Source organism: Tenrec ecaudatus, chromosome 5 (genome assembly GCF_050624435.1).
Source record: "Tenrec ecaudatus isolate mTenEca1 chromosome 5, mTenEca1.hap1, whole genome shotgun sequence".
Taxonomy (NCBI): domain Eukaryota; kingdom Metazoa; phylum Chordata; class Mammalia; order Afrosoricida; family Tenrecidae; genus Tenrec; species Tenrec ecaudatus.
Genome location: NC_134534.1, coordinates 146,784,110 through 146,811,840, shown reverse-complemented (window position 1 = coordinate 146,811,840; position 27,731 = coordinate 146,784,110). Strand labels below are relative to the sequence as shown.

Genomic DNA, 27,731 nt, shown 5'->3' with positions numbered 1-27,731 from the left:
GACATCGAGGGCTGTTCTGAAAACACACTCCTTCTTTCCTTCGGGCACGTTCCCTGTCTCTGCCCACTTGGATGTTGGTGGAATGCTGGAAACACACAGCTCTCCCCGAACCTTTCTTGCTGCTAATAGTTGCTATGGAGACGACCACCAACCAGGGCAAAGCCTGCCCGCAGCCTGATCCCGCGCCATCCCCCTTGTCCCTCGGTCGTGGTTTTAGACCATTAGGACCCCTACGGGTTCAGCAGCTAATCTCCAGCAATAGATCTCCAGGCCTTTCTCCCGAGTCCCTCTTAGTCTCAAAGCTCCCATGGAATCTGTTCCGCAGCACAGCAGGGGACAAGCCTCCACTGACAGTGCGAGCCAGGACACTCTACCAGGGAAACGCCACTGCCCCCCAACCAAAGGCACCCATCAATTATGAGCTTATCTTGCCGTGGCCCAGTCATCTCTGTGGACTGGGACCCCATCTCCTGAGACTCCCTGCTCCCTAGGTAGGTACCTGGAGAGTTGTTACCTTGGTGAAATCGCCGTGAGCCTCCAGTTCTAGGCCTGATGCTTAAAACACCAGTTGTATCAGCACAGGGAGAGGTGGGTCATCACTCAGCCTGTGACCCAGCAGTAATGACCATCATCCCGTATTTACACTGGCCTGCCCTGTCCCGCACACAGGCCTCAGCCCCTGCTCTTTTCTTTCTGCCTTGATTCTCCCAGAGGGCTGCAGGGCGTACACTCTGGACATTTTGGTTTGTTCCCAGATGTTAGTCTCTTACAAAATAAAAGCACTCTCCCTAACGTCCGCCTTAGCTAACATCGCATGCGTCACCACAGAGCAGGAGCTCCAGCCATCACGTTAGGCGTGAATTCATTAAACATTTGACCAAAAAGAGCGGGCTAATTTTTAAGTAGATATTTTGAATGGCCCACAGATGATGTTATAAATATCCCAACATCCCTTGGCAGAAAACATGGCCCCCAGCCCTCCTGTGGAGGAAGGTCCTCTGAGCTCTTCCGCCTTTGTCCCTCCATTCCCTGATGATCTATCTACATGTGGTGGGGCACCGACCTGCCCCTCACTCTGCTCCCTGGTTTCCTGGTTTGATCTCTTTTATATCGCAAAAGCAATTAGGTTCAGACACACTCCACACTCCTGCTGCCTCATTCGCAGAACAGAGAAAGCCTGTTCCCCGGGAACTAGGTTGGGACTGTAGGTAAAACCAACTCACCGTTGACTCTTCCAACTGCAGGACACAGGAGGACTGGCCACGGGGCTTCCAGGGCTGTTTCTCTTTACAGAAGCCGTGGCCTCCCCTTTGCCACTGCTAGCACCAGTCCCGGGTCAAGATGTGGAGCCAGGCTGCCCCCATACCATTCAGGTCTCCTTCCCACCGTCCCGGCTTCGGCCTCCTGTTTGGCCCCCTGCTCTTATGAAACTTAGTGGGAACTACAGAATCCTCTAGGGAAGGGATCCTTTTGGATGGTAACCAAGGCCCCAGCCTGGCCTAGTTACAGATGTCTCCTTGAGGCCAGCCCAGTGCCGGGCACACACAGGCACTGGACAAGTACTGACCACTGAGCGGCACGAGCCCTTCCTCTCAGAGGGAGCACGTCACAGTCGACACTGGGCACGGGTGGCCGGAGTCCCAGCAGCCGTCCTGGGAAAGCCTAACACCAGTTCAACTCTTCAACCTGAGACAGAAACTCTCCAGACTGCCCCCATTCACACCCTAGCAGAGCAGCCCCACCACCCCCGAGACCAAGCAACAACAAAATCTCATTGAGTAGTCCAACTGATCATGACATTCTAGCACAGGGTGGAAGTGCCCCTGTACAGTTCCAAGACTGTACACCTTTACTGGACTATAGCGTCTCCTCTGTCCCACAGAGCAGCCGGAAGTTTTGAACTGCTGACCTTGTCGTTAGCAGCCCAGTGAGTAATCACTGTGCCACCAGGGCTTTTGGAAAGGCCAAACCAGCACCCCAGACAAGCATCTTGATGGTAATCGCCCCTGAGGGAGCACTGCAGTCACGCGTGGGTCAGGAGCCTCCCACCCACCTTCACCTAGCTCTCTCAACCCGGTGACCTTTGGGATTTAGAAGACTGATTAAGTTTCAAGGAAAATGTAAGGCAGGAATTTCTTATCAGACTCCCCAGAAGGGTTATTTGCATAATAGAACTTTCTGGGTCTCCTGGACACACCGGGCATGGCTGTCGGCAGGAAAGGTGTCGGGTGGACTTTGAGAAGAGACTGGAGTGCCCACTCTATGTGAAGCGTAGGGCCACCTCCGTCAGGCCTCGTCATCAAGAGCATGGGAGACAAGGACAACGGCCAGCAGATTCGACCCGACGTCTCTTTCACGGAAACCTCAGCTTTCAGCCTTGGGCACCTTAAAAAAGCTTTCAGCCTTGGGCACCTTAAAACTCTGCCAGCCTCTAATTCCTAATCCCACCTAATTCCACATATACCTGATTCTTCATCAGATAGTTAGGAGTCGGAATCGGCTCCAGGGCCTTAACCAAAAGATAAGGCACCCTGACAGTTCAGTGGTTCAGGTCAGTGGTTCAAGCCCGTGGCCTGCTCCATGAAGATTACAGCCTGGAATCCCTCTGGGGCAATCTGCTCTGTCCCCTGGAGGGGCTCTGAGTTGAAACAGGCTCCACAGCACTCAGCAACAAGAACTAAACGTTGCTGGTGCCTACGAGAGGCACAGGCCCTTTGGTGACTTTGTCTGTGTGTTCTGGTCACGTAGCTAGGGGTGGCTGGAGGAACTCCAAATCCAGCCCATCCCAGGGGTGTTCTGTACCTCAGTAGAGGTGGGGGTTGCTCTCGGCAGGCTCCCGCCATGCACACTGGGTCATGCAAGAAGGGCCCCATTAATTGAGCTGAAGCCTTGCAGCCCGAGCATGCTCTGTGATGGAGCACACGCTCTCCCTGCACGGCCCACTGAGGCTCTGGAGAAACCCTTCTAAGACGCGCAGACTCGGGACATGCTGACAGGATCCCAGGTGGTGAAGCGCCAAGGTCACGGAGCAGGGGAGGCCAAGCCAGGGCCCAGTTCAGGGCACTTCAAGGTCAGCCGCTGTGCCTCTGGAGGGCAGGAGGCAGGGCAGCTCACACTCAGCCCCTGTGGAGGGCAGGGCAGGTTTCATGCAACGCCTGGGGCAGTGAAGACGGAGCTAATAAAAACCAGTCACCAAAACAGCCTGTCACGGATTAAGGAACAAGAGATTCAAGCTGATAAGGGATCCAGGCAAAGAGAACCAGTGGCAGCCCTCACACTCGAGTGGGGGTGGGGGGGAACGTGTACCCTGGTCAGCGGAGCTCCAGGGCTGGGAGACTAAGCGAGTTCTTCAGGCTGCCGTCGATCGGTTAGACTCGTTTTTCTAGCCATTTCCATCTACCAAAGCCACCCAGAGACCAAGGGTCTACCCGGGTGGGGGTGAGGAAGGGGGGGCTGTGCCAGTTCTCAGGACACCGCAGCCCAGAGAAGGCCCTGCTTCCAGAAGTCTTGAGTCTAGAACAGCCCAGGATGGAGGAGGTGTGCAAACCCCCCCAGAAGGAATGAGTGACCCATCCTTTTGAAAAAACAGACATACACATAACCCGCTCGGAGTATTTCCTAAAGCAGGTGAGCAATGGGTGTTGACCGGCTGGTCCACAAAGTGAGTGAGTGAGTGAGTGTGAGTGTGTGAGTGTATGCGTGAGTGTGAGCGAGTGTCGGTGAGTGTGTCAGTGTGTGTGAGTGTGTCAGTGTATGAGTGAGTATGTGAGTGTAGTGTGTAAGCGCGAGAGTGAGCATGTGAGTGTGTGAGTGAGCGAGTGTGTGTGAGTGAGAGCGGGTGAGTCTGTGTGTGTATAAGTGAGGAGTGAGTGAGTGATTGAGGTCTTAAGTCTTTTTATTTCTCAACTTGGGCTGAGTGTTAACTAGCCAACCCCTTCATCCACAGGAAGGATTTACACAAACAGAAGAACAGGGACTTCGCCCTCAAAATTCTCCCCTTTGCACCTGCAGGAATGCCAGAAATTCCACTTGCTAACTCCACGGCTGCACTGCTGAGGAGTGGATGAACTGCTTCCTCTACCCGCTCCACCCCACCCCCTGACCCCCCGCAGTTCCCCACCTGATAGCCTTCCTCCCCCAGACAAATAAGCTCAACCGGGAAAACCCCTGCCCAGAGAAGCCTTTTGGATGAACACGGGTGAGTATACAACCCACCAACGTGCGCATGACAACAGAGGCGTGCTGGTGACAGGCCGATCCTATGCTCACCTGCTGGATGGGGACAAGCCGCCACCTTGGACCCCCTACACTCCCGCCCCTCCGAGAGGATCATGAACAGTAACTCAGACAGGTCACGGCCACCATAGACAAGGACGTGCTGGCACCAGAGCATGTCCCCCAGGAGCACTCACCACTGGCAAACGCAGGTCTGTTTGTTACTCAGAGTGAACGAAGCGAGCGGGGCCTGGGGCTTCACAGAGTGGCAGTGTTCCTGGTTCCAGGCAGGTGTGGCATGAGTCTCTGTCTGTCATCTAATAGCCACAAAAAGGGAGCGACCACATGACTCCCTACTTAATAGGGGCGTGATGAGGGTTCCGTGAGAAAGTCACATGTTCCACCGAGCCAGACGCATTGTAAATGATGTCGGAGATGGCAGGTGATACTAGTGATGACAGTGATGGAAGCGATGACGATGCCGGGTGAAACTACCTGGTGTGGGAAACCCTACGATGGCTCGCCAATGAAAAAGAAAGAAAGTCAAGCGCAGAAGAGAAAATTCTGGGTAGAAGTAGCCTGGAAGAACACACTTGGGTACTTTTCATAAGAGAAAACAAAGCCAATCTGGAAGGAAGAGGACCCAAAGCCAGGGGCCTCAGGACCAGTCACTGGGTTTCTGTGACGACAGGGGCTGGCCGGCACCACCAGAAGATGTGACCAGGTGAGAGAGAGACCTGCACGGTGCATGTCCCCAGAGAAAGAAAACACAGGACATCCATAGAGATGCCACTGGACACACATCAGACTGGCCGAGGAGAGGCAAGAGAGGATGGCAAACAGGAAATCCGGCCCTCTGCTGATGAGTGTTGCTTTTTAAAGGACAACATGGTTATTAAGCTCTTAAATGGGTACAGAAGATGACCCAACTACGCTGCCCCTCAGTATCCACCTAGGGCTATTTACCCCTGTTCTCAAGGAGCCTGAGATGTTTCATCTATGAGTCAACCTGGCTGGGCTGGAGTACCCACTTCCTTAAGCAAACACACATCGAGATGTTGCTGGGAAGGTATTTTGTGTTGTGGTTCACATTTGCAATCAGTTGGTCTTAGGTACAGGAGATTACCGTGAACAGTATCTTCACTGTAAGACCAGATCCATCTGTTTTTCTGACATCAGCCATGATAGGCCTCGTTTCACACCCTCCTCTGGATCTGGTTGATTCCTCGCAGTTCCCTCTCTGCCAGATACCACTATCACCGCTCACACAAGTGTTTTTCACCAGACTTATTTTATTCTTATGCTGAGCAAATTATCTGAGAATCTGGATTACATGATGAAGCATTTATTGATAACCATCAAAGACTACAACTTTAAGTATATATTACATTTCAACATAAAAAAGACAAAAATCCTCCCAACTGGACCAACAGACAACATCATGGTAAGTGGAGAAAAGACTGAAGTCGCTAAGAATGTCATCTTACATCCATAGGAGCAGCAGTCAAGAAATCAAATGAGGTATTATATTGGCCAAATCTACCACAAAAGACCCCTCTAAAGTATCCAAAAGCAAAGACATCTCCTTCAGGATTAAGATGTGCCCAACCCAAGCCATCGAAGCAAGGACGGTGCAACCTAATCTCCCGTGTTTGGGGCATGTTGGTTCGGAAGGACCAATCACTGGAGAAGCCCTCGTGCTTGATAAAGGAGCGAGTCTGCGAAAGAGAAGACCTTCGCTGAGAAGGGTGGGGCCATGGCTATAACAGCGAGCTCAAGCCCAGCAAGGATCAAGGATGGCACAGGGCTCGTCAGTGTCCCGTGTCGTCTATAGGTGGCTATGAGTTGGAACCGGCTCGAAGTGCCCTGACAACAACAGCATCTTTGAAAAATAACAATAACAAGGAGGCTTGGTGACTAAGCAATGAAGCACTCAGTTGATAACAGAGTTCAGTGTTCAAACCCACTGGTTGATCCATAGGGAAAGGATGTGTTAGTCTATTCCGTAAATAGCAGAACCAGGGAAACCCAATGAGGCCGTTCTCTCTCCTACAGACCGGAGAGTCGGAACCAAGAGTGGCAGCAAGTTTTATCTTGGAAATATTCTGAGACATATTCACCAACAGGCGAAGTATGACAACATGATGCATTTTTTTAAGGGGGAAAAAAGGGAAGACAGGAATGGACATAAATGCCTAGAGAAAGTTCTGGAAAGAAACTCAAAGTAGGTTACAGGGTTTCTTCTAGGGAACCCAGGGACTAGAAGACTAAAACTTGGGGTCCTGGGGACTTCTCTCTTGTGTTTAATAAGAGAGATGTGTCCATATTACTTCCTGGGTATGAAAAAGAAATTAGAAAATTAATTTTAAGGGAAGGGGGGAGAAGGTGACGAGGTGGAAGGAGAGGAAAAGGCGGGACTTCCAAAAGGAGACGTAGCTGCCAAGAGTTGAGCGTCAGCTCGCGCCTCCTCTTGCAGAAACTGGCAGACCCAGCCCGCGTCTGTAGGTTTGGGGATCAAATATTCCATTCTACACTCGGCTGGTTCTGTTTATACCAACGCTTCCTTCTAAGTCTGAGAAGAAGAATTTCTTCACATTTAGCCAAGACGTCTGGATCTCCCTTCGCTGGTGTCAGAAATTAGAGATGATGAAAGGAGGGATGTAAAATTGTGCTATCAACAAATTCTTGAGGCTGCCTACTGAGTTGCACGGGCGTCCATGAAGCCCTGGGCTGTCTTGAGAGCAGTGGTTCTCAACCTTCCTAAAGCCGTGACCCTTGAATACAGCACCTCATGTTGTGGTGACCCCCAGTCATAAAATTACTTCGCTACTTCATAACTGTAATGTTACGAATGTTATGAATCGTAATGTAAATCATAATGTGTTTTCTGATGGTCTTAGGCGACCCCTATGAAAGGGTCATTCAACCCCCAAAGGGGTCGTGACCCACAGGTTGAGAACCACTGCTTTAGATCCTGCACATAGGGTTTTGTTTTGTTTTTAATATAATTAGTTTTTAAACTAAAGACATTTTTACCTTTCCTTGTTTTCTTCCATCGCCCTGCAACTGCACTGGTTCATTACTGAGGAGCTGCTCATAGATGCACCAGGCAAACCCAGGTCTTCTTCCCTGAAAAGCAAAACAGCCAACACTTACAACATGCTCAGATTTGTATTATAAATGCTCAAACGGCTGCAGTAAGTACATGGAGTGTGGATGTGGGGGCGGCTGCAGCATCCACCTTAAGCTAGTCTCTGTTTCACCCCTACTTTTAGGAGAGGCCCATCAGGGAAAACATTTCCCAGGAATCCTTGCAACTAGCTGAAGCCAGGCTGGGTTCTCCATGAAAGGTGAGAGGTAGTGACCTGGGTCAATTCCTCATCGAGGTCTTGTGACATGGGCCTGCCTTGTCCTGCACGCTGCCTAGAACTAGGCTCTGAGCAATGTCCCAGAGCAATGAGACAGAAGGTGCGTGGGCCCGTGTTTGGCTTTGTGGAGCAGGGACTCCCTGCTTAGCCTGGAACTACACCCTAGAAAGAGCTGGCAACGACAACTCTCTCTGAGCGGGGCGATGACTGGGGCCCTATCACTAGGACCCGTCTGAGATGGATTTAGCTCTTCGGAGTTTGGGATGAGTTCGGTCCATGGAGATATGTGAAACCAAACTATTTTTAGTCTCCACATAAAGTAAAGCAAAACAAAAACTCACTGCTCTTAACTTGATTCCAATTCATAGAGACCGTATAAGACAGAGTAGAACTGCCCACACAGGGTTACCAAGGCTGTCGACCTGTATGAACTAGACTGCTACATCTTTCTCCTTCAGAGCCGCTGCTGGATCCAAACCGCCAACCTTTCGGTTAGCAACTGAGAGCTTTAACCACTGCGACGCCGAGGCTCCTGAATTTCCTTATAACCACATGCCATTTCAAGAGGTCCTGGTGCATCAAAGTCTAATATCAGCCAGCTAGTACTCTGTTGAAAGCGGGGATGCTCATGAGCATGTGGTGTATCTTCTCACACGGACATTCACAAGGGCAGAATGATGGCACAGTGGGGTCCACAGCGTGAGTCATGTCATGCCACAAAATGACCAGCTGGAAGGCCAGTCACCACCGGGTGCCCGTGATACCCACGTGCAAGAACTCGGAGTCGATGTGCTCAGGAAAGAACAGGTTGAGGCAGACAGCCTAAGAGATGGGGGCAGGGACAGACGGATCGAACTCACGGCCATCAAGTCCGTGCTGACCCATGGACCTGTAACTCTTTCCCAGAGGAGAAGGCCCCATTTTCCTCCCAAGGGAGCGAAGCAGAGACTATTCCAGGGGCTGTTGGATCCCACCACCACTCCCCTCCCCCAGCATCTGCCTCCGCATGAGTCTCAGACTGGACTCGGGGTACCCTCTGCAGCCAGGTGCAGCACGCCTCACCACTCGGGGTGGTGCGAGAATTAAGTAGATTCTTGTTTAACAAGATGGTCCCCAGTAGGATCTAATTAGTTTGTCTTAACCAAAGAAACACCATCCGTTTCAACGCTGGGAGAATTGCCTGGTCTGCCACCTTGAAGGCTGCTGGGTTGGTCTCCCACCGGGCACCCCCGGGGGAGGGTGCTCAGGGTCATTCTGACCATCTGGATCTGTTGGTGCTGCCTTGACAGAGGGATGGATGGATGGATGGATGGATGGATGGATGGATGGATGGATGGATGGACAGAAGCCACTACATCAGCTGGGTCATATCTCCAGCCCAACCTCCTCCACCGGCCTCACCTAGAGTCAAAGTCACCTGGGCATCACCTGTCAGGTGAGCAGGACCAGGAACCTGAAAGTCCTGCCCTCTGAGGCGCGGGGCAGAGTCAAGGTTGGGGAGACTGCGGAGCTGCAGCCTGCAACTCTGCTCTGTTATTACATATGTAGCTTGCACACCAGGAGATATTTTTAGCATCTGGAGCCCAGTCGGGGGCTGGCAGCTCTGGCTTCCATCGGAGCTAACTTCATCAGCCCAGGCCCGTGCATTCATTCAGGCTGTGGAGGAGACGGCGAGAGCGAAGATGTGGATCCTGGGACACGGAGGGAAGGGCACTGGGCGTGTTGAGGCTCCGGTGCCTCTACAAACTGTAGGAGAGGGTGAAGGGAGACAGTGGGCGGCCTGCACCGGGGCTGATTCTACAGCCAGGACACGTGAGTTTGTCCCACCTCACCAGGACATCGAGTTTGCTTGGCAGCGTAACCACTTTAGAGTAACCTCACTAAGGGGCAGTGACCTGGCTTAGATGTCAAAATGACCCCATCCACAGGACTTCCACAAACCCACATTCCCTATGCTGCTGTGAGAGGCTGGTGATGAGCTGGGCCTTGGAGCTGGTTCTGGGCCGGGGTCCCAGGCTTTTCTATTTCAAGATCAGGGAAGGTATTCTGTAGATGGAGTTCCTTCTAGAAAATCAGTGACCGAAAACCTGATAGAGCACAGTCCCACGCTGACAGACGTGGGTTGTCGTGGTCAGGACCGGCTTGGCTTTTTGGTACTCTGTAGGCAGCCCTGCGGCCCCCTCTGCCTCTTCCGCCTTGTGGTTAAGGGCAGACACTGGGTATACCGTCTCTGCACCATGAATCCCCAGCACTTGGGAGTTGGCAAGATGCAGGCACTGACACAGTTGATCTTGTTTAAGTCTCATATTCAATTCCCAAGGGGAAAGCCACCATGAGCCTCAGCTTACAAATCAGAGGAGATCGGGGCACAGAAAGGTTAAGACGTGGCAAAAGCCGCACAGATGGCAAGTGGTAAAGCCAGGATTTGAACCAGGCATGTGTCCTGGGAGCCCATGCTCCACGTGTACAGTCCAGCTGAGTAACTAGTGAATGAAGCAGCGAAGAAGCACTTTGACAAGCTTATTGAGAATGGGGCTGTGGAGGGACAGTGTCTCAGGACGTGGCCCCCAGCCCGACTGCAGGCGCTCTGCATGAAACGACGGCGTGCTCTGCCCGGACAACCTCTCGAAGCAGCCACGTCACCCCCTGAACACTGGACGCCACTCCTGCTCAAGTTCACTGCTGCCTCAGTACTTGGCTCAGTGCCTTGCTGCCTGGTACTTAGTAAACCAGGCTCCACAACCCAACCCCACAGGAAAAGCATGGATTACCGCCCGTTGAGAGGTCACAGAATGGGAGCCCCAAGAGGTCGCCACTTTTTTAAGGTTCCAGGAACTAAAGGGAGGGCAGGTTTTCGGGTTCTGAGCAGGCTGGCTGCAGGGCGGGCGCATTTCCGACCCTAGGACACCGCCACTAGCCCCGGTGAGTCGGGTAGCCGGGAAGATGAGCTGACCACGGCTCCTTCTAATTCTCGTCAGCTAGAAACACCACTGACGTGTTCCTCTCCCCGGCTGCCTGGAGCGGAGTGGCAGGGGCCAGCATTTGCTGAGCGCCAACCTCCGGGAAGGCCCCACTACCCATTGGACCCCAAAAACGAACCAACCAACAAACAAAACCACTGCCATCAGGTTGATTCCAACTCATGACAACTGAGTTAAAATGAAATTACTGAAATAGGGCACCTCAATCCACGTCTCGGTACCTCCCACCAGAGGCTGGATGGGAACGTGCAAACATAGTCTGGAGGATTCTGCCTTGGGGATTGGTCCCTAAGAGAATTATTTCAGACACAGGAATGGAGAGCAGCTCCGTTCCATCGAGAAAGAACAGGCACCATGGGATCACATCCAAGAGCCCTGTCAGAAGTGGGGGAGGCTGCAGAGGCCCAGAAGCTGTGTGCCTGAGAGGCTGCCAGCGGAGGGGAAGAGCAGCGGTGGACCACAGACCGCGTCCTTAACGCTGTCTGACCCTGGTTTGCGATAACCCGTTAGCTTCTCTAAGCCTCCCTCGTGATCCTAATGACTGTCGGGAAGTTCTGTGTGGCTGGGGAACCCAGCAGAGAACTAGAGTGCTCTGGGAGGCACGTCTGATCTCTGCCTCATGGAAAGCACCCATCGACAGATATGTAGCCAGAGGAGGCCCACTGTGGCCCTCACGCCATTGACTCCGTGACCCTATAGGACAAAGTCGCACTGCTCCTATGGTTTCCAGAGCAGACAGCCTTGGTCTTGCTTCCTTGGAGCAGCTGGTGGGTTTGAACCCATGACGATGTGGTGATGAGTCCAATGCCTACCTGACGAGACGACACCATCATGGGTTCTTCTACTGGACACCAAGCACGGTTAATTTGTCATTTCATTTCTTCCCAAGTGCTGGTGAGGATGAGAAGCAACTAGAACTCCACACACTGCTGCTGGTGGGAGCACGAGTTGGTCCATCCGCTCGGGAAGGCTGTAGCACCGCATCGATTCACCATGCATTCAATCTTAGGTCCACCGACACACCGAGAACTGTGTTCTAGAATGTTCTGAGTAACACTGCAGCTAACAGTCCTGCTTTACTTGCCTGTGCCAGGTGCCACAAACCCAGTGGCTTTAAGCAAAACAACAGAGCCCTGGGCGTGTTGTCGCTGTTGTTGTTAGGTGTCATTGAGTTGGCACAACTCACAGTAACCCAGAACAAAGCACTGCCTGGCCCGGGCCATCTTCACAATCGGTGCTATGTTCGCAACAATTGTTGCAGCCACTGTGTCCATCCATCCTATCAAAGGTCTTCTTCGTTTTCACTCCCCCTCCCAACCGTGATGTTCTTCTCCAGGGACTGGTCTCTCCTGATAACATGTCCAGAGTCAGGAGACAAATTCTCCTTGCTTCTACGGAGTACTCTAGCTGTACTTCTTCCCAGATAGATCGGTTGGTTCTTTTGGCGGTCCAGGTATTTTCAATATTCTTTGCCAACACCGTAATTCAAATGCGTCGATTCTTCTTCAGTCTTCCTCAGCCAACGTCCAATTTTCACATGCCTATGAGGCTAAAGAAAACACCTTGGCTTAAGCGGGTGGGAGCCGGCTTCCCCAAAGGGTCCTGTCTCTTCCAGACTGCCTGAGTCGATGAAGAGGACTCGGGCTGAGGGGTCAGGGCCCCTATCCCTGTAGGGGACCCCGGAAGAGTCCCCCATGCAGGTGCACAGCTGCGGGAGGAGGGCAGGGCCAAGCTGCAAGGAGCAGACCTTGGAGGGGCTGCTGAGCATGGGGGGGTCCTCTCCCAAGAAAGCCAAACACTCCTCCAGGGGCAGCCCCCCAGCCAAGGCCCGGGCCGGGTGGAAGCAGCAGCTCCTGGCCAAAGCTGCCCACAAGGACTCTCAGAGCATCGCCTGATTCTGCCAGAGGCCGGAGAGCACATCAGGTGCGCCCCCCACCCCTCTGAGCACCGAGGAGCCCTCCAGGGAGCAGCTCAGCACCCACCCACGCAGAGACCAGACACTCCCACAGGAGACCCAGAGGGGCAAGTGCAGAGAGGGCTTGCTCAGAAGTGGCCTTGCCCCTCGGCCCAGCCCTGTGTCTCCACTGAGGCCATGGGCAGCAGCTCTGCAGGAGACCCAGGCAACTTGCACCCCGCATCCCGAAAACCCTTCAGCTGCCATCTCCCTGAAGGAGGCCGAGAGCACTGTGGTCAAGGGCCTCACCCCTTTCTATAAGCAGGGCAAGTTTGCCTCCAAGGCAGGAGTCTGGGGGTTCCACCCAGCCCTGGGGTCAGAGGCAGGGTGGGGCAGGATGGGCCACCTCTAACCCTCCCTGGGATCTGTCTCACCCTCAGGGGCTGCCCTGGTTGTTCCTGGCACCCCTCACCCCCCTGCCATCCCCCAGGAGCTGTTAAAGGCTTACCCCCCACCTCTCACACCTGCGAACTCAGGAGGCCTCCCTGCAAGGGAACGTGGCGGAGGCAGCCTGCAGCCTCATCGGGCAGTTCTTCCATGGCCACTGCCGGTGCGAGAGCAGCACTGACCGACAGGGTCTGGCCAGCCCTCAGCAATGACGACATCGCCCGGGCCACACGCCCCTCAGACTGTGGGCAGTAGACCACGGACCACTAGGGGCTCGCCTCATCTCAGGGTCCTTCCTGCCAAGCCTGCCACCTCCCTCTGCTGCAGGGACCTGGGGCCCTCTCTCCATGAGCGCCCACCCCCGGCCCATCATGGCTGGGCTGTCTGGGTCAGAGCCCCGCCTAGGTGGTGGCTGGTGCCCTGGGCTAGGGAGAAGACCTGCTGCTTAGTGCTTAAGTGTTAGCCAAGATGTGGCAGGGAGGCCCCGCCTGCCCAAGGCATCAGAGTGCCTACTGGCTTCTGCCCCCCAACCCCTCCCGGGTCTCAGAATCAGGAGCAGGCCAGGCCTTCCCTGCCCCTCCTGCCAGAATGGCTTGGTGGCTCCGGATGTTTACATGGGAATAAATGCCTATTTGTGTACACACACACACACACACACACACACACACACACAAACCCTTGGCTTGTGTCAGGCACACCATAGTCCTGAAAGTAACATCCTTGTTTTTCAACACTCTAAAGAGGTCTTGTGCAATCAATTTACCTAATGTAATGCATCATCTGATCTCTTGACTGCTGCTTCCCTGAGTATTGAATGTGGATCCAAGCAAGATGAAATCCTTGACCAAGTCAGCCATTTCTCCATTTATCATGGTGTTACCCACTAGTCCCGTTGTGAGTGTTTTTGTTTTCTTTACATTGAATTGTAATCCATCCAGGGCTGCAATCCTTGATCTTCATTGGTCCCAGACATAAGAAATGTAAAATGGGCCAGAAATCTGGAGGCTGTAGGGGAAGGTCTGGGTCCCAGCCTTTCTCCACTTACAGAGCTTGACCTTGTAGCGCCTCCAGCGACAAAGCCAGCGGCATCTTCACATCTCTCTCCTCACCTCTGCTCCTGTCATGAGATCTCCTTCTCCCAGCCTGGGCCCTCCCATCTCAACATCCTTAGCTTAGTCACACTTGCTAAGTCCCTTTTGCAAGGTCAGGAAGCATACTTACAGGCCCCAGGGGCTGAGGTGTACCCATCTTTGATGCAGCTGCTGTTGATGGATTCGGACTCATTGGGACCGTCCAGGACAGGGTAGGATGGCCCCACGGGGTTTCCAAGGCTGCAAACCTTTACAGAAGCAGACGGCCTCCTCTTTCTCCCACAGAGCGGCTGACGGATCCAATCTCTCAGCCCCCTGGTTCACAGACAAGCACAGGACCACTGCTGGCCTGTTCCCTGAACAGATCCTTCAACGTCTTCGAAGCAGGAGGCATTCCTAGTCTACCACAATACCCAAGCCCAGAAGAAAACAAGTGAGGGCCATTCCCAGCAGTGAGAATGACGGAGCTACAAACGACATGTCACAAAACAATGATGAGACAGACAAGGTTAGAGCCAAAAGTCAAGCACAGAAGTGCAGACCGTGGGAGTCCAGCTACTTCATGTGCAAAGCCAGTAAAAATGAGCCAGTGGCCAGGATGGTGCATACAGTGAGGGCAGGGAGCAAAAGCCGAGAGAGTGCTTCTGAGGTGCTGTCTCTCCCCCTGGGAGCTGCTTACACAGGTGTGCTTGCTCTGTGCAAATCCATCAGGCAGGACCGTCATGACTGGTAGGACCAGGCTGCCTCCTGTGGTCGGTGACGCACCAATAAGAAGCTGTACATGTGTCTGCCTCTCTCATCTCTTTCGCTCCAGCGGGTGTCACCCTGCCTCCGGAGGGCTGGACCCCTGCTGATCGTAATAGGGGGGGCTGGGGGGGCTCCCCCCCTGCCAACTGCTGCTCATCAGACTGACCTGGAATGTTTGCAGCACCTGCCTCAAGGCACCCTTCTCCCTGCTCCTCCACTGTCACCCACTGCTCCACCCACCTGAGGACCACAGAGAACCCCCATCTCCTCCACCAACTTCTGCAGGACTTATAATGCAAGCCATGCTCAGTTGCTACATCATGGCCATGTATGAAGCACTTGTACAGTCAAACCTGTTAAAGCCCGGAACCTGTGCACGGCGGAAATCTGTCAGAAGAAAAGCTGGAATATTTTCCGTGCAGAAGAGCAGCAGAAAGTGGGTAAGACCGTGCGCGAACCTGTCAAAGATGGAAAACCTGCAAGACCCAGGGACAAGGTGGTGCTGCCAAGGTGGCGCTCTCCCAGGTGTCACGGTAGCGTCAAATGCCTCCGTCTGATTCCCCAGACAGGACGCAAACATCTCCACATGGGAGTCAGGCCTTCCACACTCTTGTCCTCCCCACGCACCCCCAGGCTCAGATGGCAGGTGAACTGGTTAACAACTACCGCGGCCCGAGCACTCCCCACACACCACACTCTGCTGCTCCCCCTTCCTAGGAAGCGAATTCTCTGCCCTCTTTTGCCTCAGCGGAAACTGAGAAACAGCTCCCTGATGTCCCCAAGTCCCGATGTTGGTCAAAGAAAGCACAGGAACTGAACCCACGGAGCCCTACTCCAGAGCCCGTGCTCCTGCGCTTACTAAACACCTGTGTCATGTCTGATGACTCAAAAATATTAATTAAAAGAATGCACCAAGTACATAAATTACAGCCTATTCAGATCTCATTTCAGATCCAGATCAGGGCCCGCCCTCTGGGAAGTTTTGCAGAAGCCCCACAGGCCCCTGCGCTGCCCGACTCTGGGCCCTCAGGGGCTGCGTCTACCTTTACAGCCGCAGGGCTTGCTCTCCAGGCTGTTATCGGAGCTGGAAACATTTTTTTGGTTTGGTTTGTTTCCCTCACTGTCTACCAATCACAGGATCAAAGCCAAGGTCAGGGCTGAAGGCTCACCGGATAACTCAGGCTTTGACCCAAGGCTCTAAGCCACCTGCCCAAGATGCCCTCACCTTCCCAGTAGCCAAGAAACACGGCCCTTGGCTAGAGGCAAGGCCACCTTCCCCCTCCCTCCAAAGTACTGTGACCCCTCTACCGAGGTGAGCCAACAACACGCACAGCCGTGTCATTGTGGAGCCATTTGGTGGCTCAGGATGCCAGTGGCCAGCTCAAACCTACGGCACGATGGCAGCCCCTCCCTTTGAAGCTGCCCTGCAGTGAGTGGACAGATAGGACATTGAGACTCAGCACCGCGTCCTTCCACATGGATGCGGATGAAAAGCAACGAACATGTCTACCATCCGGGATTGGCTGAATTGTGACTGCTTGGTGTGTAATACTCCAGTGATTCTGACCACCAAGCAGACCCAAACCACCGTCCTGAGTGCAGAACTCAACTTAGTATGCCAAATACGTGCAAGGACAAGAACCAAAGGGTTCAAGACCCCTCTCAAAGAACCATGTGCACTGGAACCGCCGCGTGCCAGCTTGAGGGAGCCACCAGCGTCCCTTTCCAACTCTGTGTTCAGCCACGTCATGTTGGCAGCGAACAGCACACCCATGACTCCCCCCTCGCCCCTCACAGGAGTTGCGTGTTTAGATGTGGTGCTGTTCGGCGCTGTCCCTGAGTTGGCCCTGCCCATGACCAGGGAATGCAACGTTGCCTGGTCCTGCGGCCTCCGCATGACTGGCTGCAGTTGAACTCTTGTGATCCACAGGATATTTCTGGGCTGATTTCCAGAAGTAGACCACCCGGCCCTGCCTAGTCCATCTAGGTCTGGAAGCCCACCCGGCCCTGCCTGGTCCATCTAGGTCTGGAAGCCCACCCGGCCCTGCCTAGTCCATCTAGATCTGGAAGCCCACCCAGCCCTTCCTAGTCCATCTTGGTCTGGAAGCCCACCCGGCCCTGCCTAGTCCATCTAGGTCTGGAAGCCCACCCGGTCCTGCCTAGTCCATCTAGATCTGGAAGCCCACCCGGCCCTTCCTAGTCCATCTTGGTCTGGAAGCCCACCCGGCCCTGCCTAGTCCATCTTGGTCTGGAAGCCCACCCGGCCCTGCCTAGTCCATCTTGGTCTGGAAGCCCACCCAGCCCTGCCTAGTCCATCTAGGTCTGGAAGCCCACCCGGCCCTGCCTGGTCCATCTAGGTCTGGAAGCCCACCCGGCCCTGCCTGGTCCATCTAGATCTGGAAGCCCACCCGGCCCTTCCTAGTCCATCTTGGTCTGGAAGCCCACCCGGCCCTGCCTAGTCCATCTAGGTCTGGAACCCCACCCGGCCCTGCCTAGTCCATCTTGGTCTGGAAGTGCCACTAGAATGTGCTGAGCACCACAGCACTACGCCAGCCTCTGATGACAGACGAGGAACCCTGGTGGCACAGTGGTGATGTGTTGGGTTGTTAACCGCAAGGTCAGTGGTTTGAAACCACCAGCAGCTCCACAGGAGAAAGACAAGGCTCTCTAATCCCAGGAAGTGGTCCAGTCTCAGAAACCCAAAAGGCTTGTTGGATGACTAGGAATCGGCATCGACTCACAGAAGTGCGTCTGCTCTGGCTGGAACGGCACGCAGGTGACGGCTGTTCATGAGGTGCACTGGTGGCTGGGCTTTGAGCCCAGGTCTCCTGCATGGGGAGTGTGAGGCCACCAAAGCACCACTGCCCCTTGACGGTACGTATGTCAGTATAATGTCGACTTGGCAAAGACAAACTCCCAAATGATGTTTAAATGGTTGTCTCTGAAAAAGGACACCGGAGTGGCTGGAGGTTAAGCCAAAGGTCAGCGACATGTGTGCTGCTTGAATTGTTACAAGAACAAAAAATAAAATGTATTATATATTTTTCAGGTTACTAAAACTAAGTTAAAAAAAAAAATCAACCAGCCCTTACGGTACAATGTGATTGGAGAAAATACGGGGAAACGCACAGTTCCCCAGGGAGAGCACCCATGCCAGCCTGAGGGAATCGTGGGTGTTTCTCAGAGGAGGCTGTGCCTGGGCTGAGCTTTGAAGGAAGAGTAAGAGCCTGCCCGGCCAAGGCGCAGCCTAAGGAATGATGAGGAGAGAGAGAGATTCCAGAGGGGCCAGAGAGAGGACGAAAAGCAAGAAGGGAGCCCAGCCAATATCACCACATGGCCTCCCTTCAGAGGGCTGCCTACCTCAGGATTAAAGGCGGGACTCCCCAGACTCCCCGGTGAGAGATTAGCCAGGACACCACTGTTATTGATTTCTATTTTTATTTCTTATCCATCTTCCCAGGAATCTAGAGGCTATGGAGGTCACAGGGGAGCTGTTGGGCAAGCACTTGGGAATGAGGTCCCCAAAACCACCCTGGGAGAGACATTTTGCTCTCTCACCACTCACATCCCTCAGGCTTTCCCAGATCAGCCCGGATACAGGCCTGTGCGCTCCAGGGTGCTCCTGCAGCCCTCCTCCCTCGCAGCAGCCCCCCAGACGGGCCTCCTCCCCGGCCTGGGTCCTGCTCACTGTGGCACCCCCAACTCGGCGCAAACCAACCAATTCCGCTAGCCGTGCACTTCTCGGCTTTCATACAGAAAGATGGCACCCATCTGCCAGAGGCAAGACACAGGGAGGCCGTGTCTCAAGGAAGGTGCAGGGCACGAAGTTGCTTTGCATCTCCACCCTGCAGCCCCAGGAGGAGGGGCTCTCAGGGCACAGACACACAGTACCCAGTCAGACCCCTAAGTCACACTACCCCCAAAAGCAAGATGGGTGCTGGGCACCCAAGGGCTTTAGATCAGTGGTTCTCAACCTTCCTCAGGCCGCGACCCTTGAATACAGTTCCTCATGTGGTGGTGACGCCCCCCCACTCCGCAACCATGAAATTACTTTCATTGCTACTTCATCACTGTCATTTTGCTACTGTTATGAATCGGGCGACCCTGTGAAAGGGTCATTCGAACTCCAAAGGGGTCGTGACCACAGGTTGAGATCCGCTGCTTTAGAGTCTGATTCTAGGCGCCGGGCCAAGATGCCCCACGGTGGCATGGCTGCCACAGGCGAAGGCCATGAACATACTAGCTTCGACAGTGCTTCCAGCTCTACGCTCCCCAGCAACCTTCGGGACTCTCCACAGGCGTGGCTGGGCGGCAGGGCAGGGGACAACAGTCCCAGTGCTCACTGGGAACTGGGAAGGCTGGCGCACACTCGGCTGGGAGTGGGGGGGTCAATCCTGAGGGCCTCACCACAAGCCTCCTGTCTTCCCAGTGGAAGAAGAGCTCCTAGATCCCAAAATGAGAGGTTTGGTGGGCAGACACTGGTAGCCAAGCCCTGCCCAGCTCCAGGTTGCTCGTCCTTAGGCTGGGGGGGGAGAGGGGGGTGTCCCATTCCAGTTCGGGTATCTCCTCTCCTATCTGCTTATCTGATTCATATTCTGGGGGCCCCTTGGGGGCAGTTTCATGCAAATACATTGCTTCCAATGCAGCAACAAAAAATATTGGCAAAGCTGCCTCCCACGAAACCACTCCCACCTGTCGGCCTCAATCTAGGTGCCTCCAATGGTGTCCTTAGACAGCACCCAGGGGTGTTCTGTCAGTAGGCAGAACGCATGCTCATCCATCCACAGAGCACCCAAAGGTGGGGAAGGGGGGACAGAACACACTCCCCATTCGGTGCTGCATGCTGGGGACATGGCCATCTGAGGGGGGACACATAGGTGCTCAGAAGCCTAGGAAACAGGCTCTGTTCGTTGTCACCATCATCACCCTCACCTAGGCAGCTGGCGGCTCTCCTCGGAGCCAGACAGCCTCCCGAGAGCTCCAAAGGCTGGACCCTGTGAGACCCTCGCAGCCGTACTGGAAGGCGTGGGCTCTAACTCTTTCTCAGAGAAACTTTCTCTTTTTCGGAGAAGTTCAAGTGCTTGCCCAGGGTCAAAGACTTAGGGAGTGGGAGGGCCAGGGCCTGGAAGTGAAAACGAAGGATGGTTACCCTACGGGATGGAGGCGGCTGTCGGGTACAACGGCCTTAGAAAAGGCCTGGTGCCAATTCTTCCACCCGGGAGGAAACTGGCTTCCTTACCGTGGCACCCTGCTAGGCCAGGGCTTCTGTTTAAGTGAGTGCCCTTCTCAGTGCTGCTCCCTGCACACCCAGAGTGCTTCGAAGGAAGGGGAACTCCTGGGGTGCCACGTTCACCTCAGCACTACTCAAACCACCAAAAGGGGGAGCCATCTAAGAGTGCCCACAGCACAAAGAGGAGGCGCTGACTCGACGTCCATCAGCTTTTGGCCAAGCCCAGTGGCTGGATCTGGGCAGCAGGGCTTGGACCACTGGGTCTGGCTGGCCACGGGGGCCGGGCCGTCCAAACTTCCAATAGTCACAGGCTCTGGTCCTCGTACCTCACCCCTAAAATGACACTCCTTGGTGGGCTCTTAGCTCCATCTGTGTCGTGACCCTAGGGCCCACTGAGAAAGACTGGGCAGTGGAAGGACCAACTGCAACCTTTGACCTGAGGAGGAGAAATTCTGAAGTGAATGGGAAAACCTGGAGTCCAAAATTCCCTCAGGAAGGTGCTCCTGACCCTCCTCTGCCTCAGGCTGCAGGCCTGGGCATGTCTGGGCCTGCAGGAAGAGGCTAGCAACCTCATAGGTTCAGCCAAGGTGACTGTCCCCCCTGAAGTCACTTCTGATTTCAGCTGAGGAGGCTGGGGTCGGGTGGAAGTGGGGGTGGGGGTGGGGTCACAACTGTGTCTGCCTCCTAGGGGGTTTATGGGGATTGGGCAGAAACAAGCAAGGGTGAGGGTCACAGCCGCCTCTTCCCCTCTGTCAAGGGAGCATATGAGCAAGCAGGGGTCTCAGAGGAGTGACACGGTGGGTAACACTCCCCAGGGACCTGTACTCAGCTCTGGGGTCCTGGGGAATTGGACAAAGGGCAGGAACCCTGGGCCGGGCTGACCCTAAGCCAGGGCCTTGGGGATCCAGGGTCCTGCGATGGAATCTGAAGCCCTCAGGAGGTGGGGAGCAGAGCAAGCAGGAGGAGAAGAAGGTGGAAGGAGAACTTCCAGAGAATCCAAAAATACCCAGCCTTGAACCATCACAGACCCACCCGAAAGGCAAGACGGCACAGGCTCCGCGATGTTAGGCGCCTCCTCCAAGTCTTCCACCAGGCTCCTCCAGCATCGTCCTGAAGAAAGTGACTTCAGGAACCTTAACCCTGGCTAAGCCTTCCCGCCCAGACACGCCCAGGCCTGCAGTCCCTCCAGCTTCTCCCTCCTTCCCCCCTCCCTCCTCTAGGATCTCCAGGAGCCAGGACCTGGATCTGCTGTGCCAGATCCCTTCCTGGATCCCAGGCACCTGGAGACACACAGGAAGCCAGGCTGGAACGAGGGTCCTGCAGGGAGGCCAGTAGAGGCGCAGCTCCAGTCCTGCTCCCTCTACCAGCTGCTCCTGCTGCAGGAGAGGGGGTGGTAGGGGCACCGTTTCCCCCATGAAGGGACCTTGGCCCAGCTCTGCGACCCACACATGCCAAGAGCAAGACGCCACCTTCCACCAGGCCTGCTGGAAAGCTGCAGGAGGCAGGGAACTCGGGATGAAATTGCTTTTCATCGTTCCTCCCTCCGTACCTGGGCAAGGATGGACAACAGAAACGGATAGACGCTTCCAGAGGTTAGGCCCTCAGCTGATCACCAAAAGATCAGCACTCCAAACCTGCCAGCCACTCTCCTCTTGGGGAACCCATGTGACAGGCAGCTGTCGTAAAGATTACAGCCTTGGAAACCCTATGGGGTAAGTTCTACCCTCCATAGGGTCACTATGAGTCAGAACCACCGGGACAGTCGTAGTTGGGTTGGTTGCTTGGCTGGTTTTTCATGGGCAGAAGCAAAGCCAGGCACTTGAGTCCTGTGTTTTGCTGAGACGGGGGCTGCCATTCCCACTGCCCTCCTGCCAAGGGCTGGTAGGGAGACTGAGATGACAAACCAAAGGCCTCCAGGTTGCTGGGGCAGCCGCTGCTGGGGATGAACAGGCTCACCTTATCATGATTCCTAGTTAGAGCCGAGGTCCAAACAGTTGGACACCCAGCTCCTCCTGACATTAGGAGGGAGAAGCCACTGCCACCACCAGAAACCCCACCTGGTGACCTGGTGCCCAGCAGAGCAGGACGAGCCCAGGGCTGGGCCTAAGGACAAGACTGTAGTGTCCTGACATGGCTGGGCAGAGTTCTCAACATATGGGACCATGCTAGGCCTTGGTAACATAGCAGGCTCATGTTGGGCTAGCAGCAAAACCGGCAGTTCAAACCACCAGCCACACCGAGGGAAAAGATGAGGTTTTCTGCTCCTGTCAAGAGTTACAGTCTCAGAAAGCCACAGGGACCATTCTACCCGGTCCTTTAGGGTTTCTATGAGTCAGAAACACCTCGAAGGCAGTGAGTTTTAAAGTGAGGCTCCAGAAAGGGCTTTCTCAATCAGACTCAGGGCTGCGAAGCCTGGTAATCTACATCGTAAAGCTCCCTCCCAGCTGAGTCTGAACAGCCAGTCCTGCGGCGCGGGCTCTGCTCTGCCTGGATCAGCCCAGCCTGCTGGGCTTGCTGTGGGAGGTCTCAGGCACCGGCTGATGGCTCCTTCATCCCCACGCTCCTTTGTTCCAGGGGCATTTACTCAGGCCCACCCATGTGTCTGACTCTGAGAAGAACAGAGCCTGCCCTAGAGAAAATGCAGAATGTTCTAAGCAGCTGGCTTCACGGGGAACTTCTCCAAAACACAGATGCCTAAGGTCTACGAGGTGGACCCCACTCCCAGTCCCATTTTACCACCGGGAACTGCAGAACAAGGAAGGGCTTCCTTGCCCAGGGTCTCAGAGCGCTAAATGGCAGAGATGAGATTAGGGATTAGACCGTCTGACCTCAGAACCCAAAGCCTCAATTTACTATCTGCAGTGTAAATGTTTTCGTACTTTGGAAGTTCTCGAGGATGACGTGAAATTGTTATCACAGAATCACTGGATCTTGGAATCTTATTTGCTTGTGGGACTCAGAACCCAACAGGGAAAACAAGAGAAAGCCTGACAAGAAGAGAAATCTAGAGACTGATGGCTAAGGAGGCGACTCTGAGTGAGAAGCCACGCCCAGGGAAGTTGAGGGTGGCTTCCTGGTACCCAAGGGAGAGAGCCAGCATCCTCCATGAGCCTCCGCAGGGGTCGGAGTGGCACAGTGCTTCCCGGGTTTTCCACGGCTGCTGTTTCAGAAGCAGATCACCAGGCGTCTCTTCCAAAGAGGTTCTAGGTGGACTTGAACCTCCACACTTCTAATTCCCCATACCGCACTCACTGCCCTCCGTTGATTCCGACTCAGAGCGACCCTGCAGAACACAGAACTGCTCCCTAGTGTTTCCATACTGCACATCTTTACAGAAACAGAACGGGAGGTGGGTTAGAGCCACGGACCTGGCAACCCAACATTGAACCTGCTGTGCCCCCGGGACTAGAACTTCTGGGGCACTGTGCCTGTCCACTAGTCTAATCCCTCTTTTACACACAAACCGTGAGACTCGATAGGCGGCTAAACACTCCGGGTTTGAGCTCAGTGAGCTGAGTGCTTGCTCTGCTCTGTCTTCTTACCCTCTCCCTCCAGCAGGCCACCAAGGCCTGGCCTTTCTTTCCCACTTCACTGCTAGAGACTTCTCCGCAAAGGCAACCAGGCCACTCCGTGGCTTAAACCTGGGCACGGGCTTCCCATCATCCTGAAGACGCAAATCTCTTCTCCAAGTGTGCCCCAGGGCCTTCCCACAAGTTGTTCTCTCCACTTGAACCCTGCTTCCTCTCCTCCAAACCCAAATCAGCTCCCAAGCCAAAGGCCTACCCAGTTGTCCCCACACGCCCCAGAGTAGAACTGCTCTCCGGAGGGCTTTCAACAGGAGCAGACGCTCGGCCTGTCTTCCCGAGACTGTTCTGGGTGGACTCAAATCTCTAGCCTTTCAGTTAGCGGTGAGAGCATTCACCATCTGCACCAGCGAGGGTCGCCCCTCGCAGCTCAGAGAGGCTTCAGGGGGGCCCCAGCAGGCTAAGCTGAGTCCCCTGCTTTCTCGGCAAAAGCAAGGCGATGAAGCAGATCCGTCCCGTCCCGGGCTGAGTCCCAGAGAACACAGTGGCGTGGGGCAGGTGTGGGTGCGTTGCAGTACTGATTGACCACAGGGCCATGCAGCTGCTCTGAGGCCCTGCATCCTGTCAGGGGGACGGGGCAGGCTGAGCAGACAGGCTGGGGCCAGTCTGGGAAGGGGAGGCTGTGAGCAGCACCGTGAGCTGATCAAATTCACACTCCCACACCACTGCTGGCACTGGCGATGTCGCTCATCTCTCTGAAAGACAATCTGATCGTCGTTGACATTGAAAATCCACCTGCCCCAGCAGTCGCCCCGCCTAAGGATTCCGTTCTACCCATGTGGGTCAGGAATTGCAGCATGAACATCGAGGTGTTCATGGCAGCATCCTTTCTCAGGAGCAAAAGATAGAAAGTAACGAAACGGGCAGCTGGAACATACAGGATGACAGACAAGTTCCCAACCCCTTAGAGCCACCGTTTCAGCATCTGCCCTTTGCATGTGAGAAAGGTGATATACGGCACCGAGTCCGGGGGGTGCGGGTGGGGGGCGGGGGGAGACAGACAAGCTGCACGTTCAGCTGCTGACCAAAGCAAGCGATGGTTAGACTCCACCCAGAAAGTTGGGAGAAAGGCCTGGCAATCAAGAAAAGCAATGGAGCCAATGATACATGCACATCTGGCTCCCAAGCAAGGACCCGGGGGACACCCAGCTCACACCAGGAGCCCGGACAGTGGGGACAGGGGCGGTCGGAGATGGATAAAGGCCGTCATGATAATGTTTTCCAAAACTGTGTCAGAGGATGGCTATGACAAAAATAATAGGACCAGCACCTGCATGATATAAGTGAATTTAAAAAAACGACACCCTACAGGTAGCAATGGATGAAAGCTCAGGCCCTTCAGCACGGTATCTGAGGAAGTCTGCAATGCCTCGAGTGCGGCATGCAACATTTGGGGCAGGAAAAATGAAGACTTCAGTTACGAAGACCTGAAGAGAGGTGAGGGAAGAAAAGCATTACTTTGTCTGATCTTGATAACCTTGCTTCACAATCATGATGTAGAAAATAGTCGGGGGCGGGGGGTTCATAGCTGAAAGTCTTTCCACAGCTTCCTTCTCACAGTCCCTGGTCAGGCCTGGTGATGGCGCGCTTGGGAGACGCGGTGGCGACTCTCTACGAAGGCGCTACTAGAACCAAACTGTCTCTGGCCTCCCCTGCAGACCTGCTCTTCCGCGTGAAAAGCTGGCCGGCAGAATATTCTATCCCTGGGAATGCCAACGAGCAACAGAATCGCCTGTTGTGGGCTCCTTCCTTCTGTGACCTGCGCACTGAGTAAGAATAGAATGGTAACACATACACGCTGCTTTTCGAAATCAGCATTGCCTCCTGAAGCCCAAATAGCTGGGAGCTCCCGGTGCTCCTAGGCATTCAGCAAATAGCTGTTCAGTGAACGACTAGCGAATGCAATAGTGAGTTACTTGCTGACAGTCCCCTAGAGAGAGATCTTGAGAGCTGTCCGGCTGGATGAGCAAGCTCTTCAAGGTGTCAATTTCAAAAGAATGGAAGCATGTTAATATCTTTAAAGAGTGGCGGTTTTGTCATGACAGAAAGAAACGGGGGGGGGGGGGGATATCTCTACTCTGGCATAGCTGAGGCCACCATGACTCAGACCCAACTCAATGCCAACTTAAACCCCAAACCAAACTCACTGCCATCGAGTCAGTGCCAACTCATGCAGCCCTACAGGACAGGTAGAACTGGCCCTGGGAGTTTCTGAGACGGTACTGTTACAGGCGTAGAAAGCCCCATGTGTCTCCCATGGAGCAGCTGGTGGTTTTGAACTGCCGGCCTTGCAGATCACAGCCCAATGTGTAACCACTACACCACCAGGACTCCGTCCAGGCCAACTGGTGACCAGTTAACATGAGTATGTAGATAAAGTTAGGTGAAACGCCAGCTGGATCAGGGCAGCACGCCCCAATCAAATGCATGAAAATGCCTGTAGCTGTTTGGGCTACTCTCTCTGTTAAATACCCCAAATAGCTTCTTATGGATTCAGGACAGGTCTGCCAGCAAATGAGTCTGCATCTGACTCCCCCCCCTCCCCGCCCCCAGGGTGTAGTTTTCCTGACTCCTTAGCTGCGGACAAGGGATTGAAGACCTGTGGTCAGAGGATGGAGTAAGAGCAGTGAGGAGGGCAGTGAACGCTTGCTGAGCCCGTAGGGGTGCGGGCACTATTCTCAGTGCCTTACCAACACGGTCCCATGGTAGAGATGGGCCCTCCTAGTGGCGGGCAAGGCGAGGCCCTTTCCCGACCACTGCTCACACCTACTGGGCGCTGCGTGCCAGGCAGCTGCTGAAGTCCTCACAGCAAGTCAGCATAGCTGAGCTGTCCGTGTTAGCATGTTATCCGTGCTTTAACTTCCAGCACAGAGCCGAGGCCCAGCGGGGGGTGGGGGGTGCTAAGCAGTGTGCGCGCCTTGCTCCCACATTACACTTGGCTCATCTTGTCTTGATACGGCGCCTTGCCCCCGCCACAGGGCACAGCAGGCCACAAAGACACAAGCCAACAGAAGCCAAACCGTGCTGCGTCCCATATTCGCTGGGTTCCAATATGCAACCAGGCCAGGGCTTACACTGTCCTGGACAGAGCTGCAACCTCAGCCTGGAAACCCAGCAAGCCCTCCTAGCAGAGCACCCAAGCCCTGGGATCGGCAGTCTCCAGCTCACACTGCCTGCAGGGCACCATGGGCCACTCGGGTTCGTAGATGGGCCAGAGCTAGGCACTAGGGACTGCCCCAGCCAGCTGGCGGCCTCACAGGATTTCATTTGTTGCTGAGCAACAGCCCAAGGGGGTGGGCCCAGACAAACAGAGGCAGGTTTGCCCTCCTGACTGGATGTTCTTCCACCTATCCAGTAACACCCACTGGCACCACCAAGTAATCCCTGGCTGGCAGGTTCCCCCTCCCAGGCTGAGACATTGCCCAGAGTCCCGGTGGAGCAAACCCTGGGAGCACCCCCATCACTCGCCCCCCCCCCCCCCCGGCAGATGCATCCCTCCTGTCACCAGCACCAGAACTAAGAAAGACCCCCTTCTCTCCTGCTCACCAGTTCTCTTGGTGACGCAGGGTCCTGCCAGGGACTGGTAGCAGCAGCTAATGATCCCAGGCCCAAGGACCAGGAACACAGGTGCAGTCGATTCTGCCCATACCTGGCTGTACTCTCACCAGGCCTCTTCCGCCGCCCACGCCCACCCCCAGGCTGCCCTGCCTGTTGTTATGCTGCATCTTCCCAACCAGCCTCCAAGAACTCTAAAACAGGCTGGCACCTACTCCTCCCCCAGCAAGCAAAACAGCCTTGAGCAGTTTGGGATGCCTGGGTCCCAAGCAATCACCATCACAAAGTAAAAGCAGTCACAGCCCCTTCCCAGCATCCCTGCCCCCCTTCCAGGTAATCGCCCGCTTGACTTCTGAAAGCAGGGATCAATTTGGCAGGGGCTTGACTTGCCCATCAACGGAGACATGAGCTGTGAGCTCTGCCTGCTTACTCTCATGCATCACGGGGTTGGGAGACTCCCCCACATCGTGGTGCGCGGCAGTATTCTTCCACCCCAACGCCTTCCCCTCCTATGCCGATGGTGTTCCTTTGGTGGGACAGGTGGCGATTGACTGATCCACTGGGCTGGGGATGGGGATGTGGGCTGTTCCTAGTTTCTAGTGATTATTCATAAAGCCTC

At 54.6% G+C, this 27,731-nt stretch overlaps 1 protein-coding gene across 2 annotated transcripts in view; it reads right to left on the bottom strand.

The window, feature by feature from the left end:
* The window catches only part of ARHGEF3 (Rho guanine nucleotide exchange factor 3), a 355,657-nt gene that overhangs the window by 299,207 nt on the left and 28,719 nt on the right, over positions 1-27,731 (bottom strand). For both annotated transcript variants that reach the window (XM_075550009.1, XM_075550011.1), the window contains exon 2: positions 7,252-7,344. In XM_075550009.1, coding sequence (XP_075406124.1) covers positions 7,252-7,313 — 62 coding nt within the window. In that variant the 5' untranslated portion in view covers positions 7,314-7,344. The remainder of the gene's footprint in view (positions 1-7,251; positions 7,345-27,731) is intronic.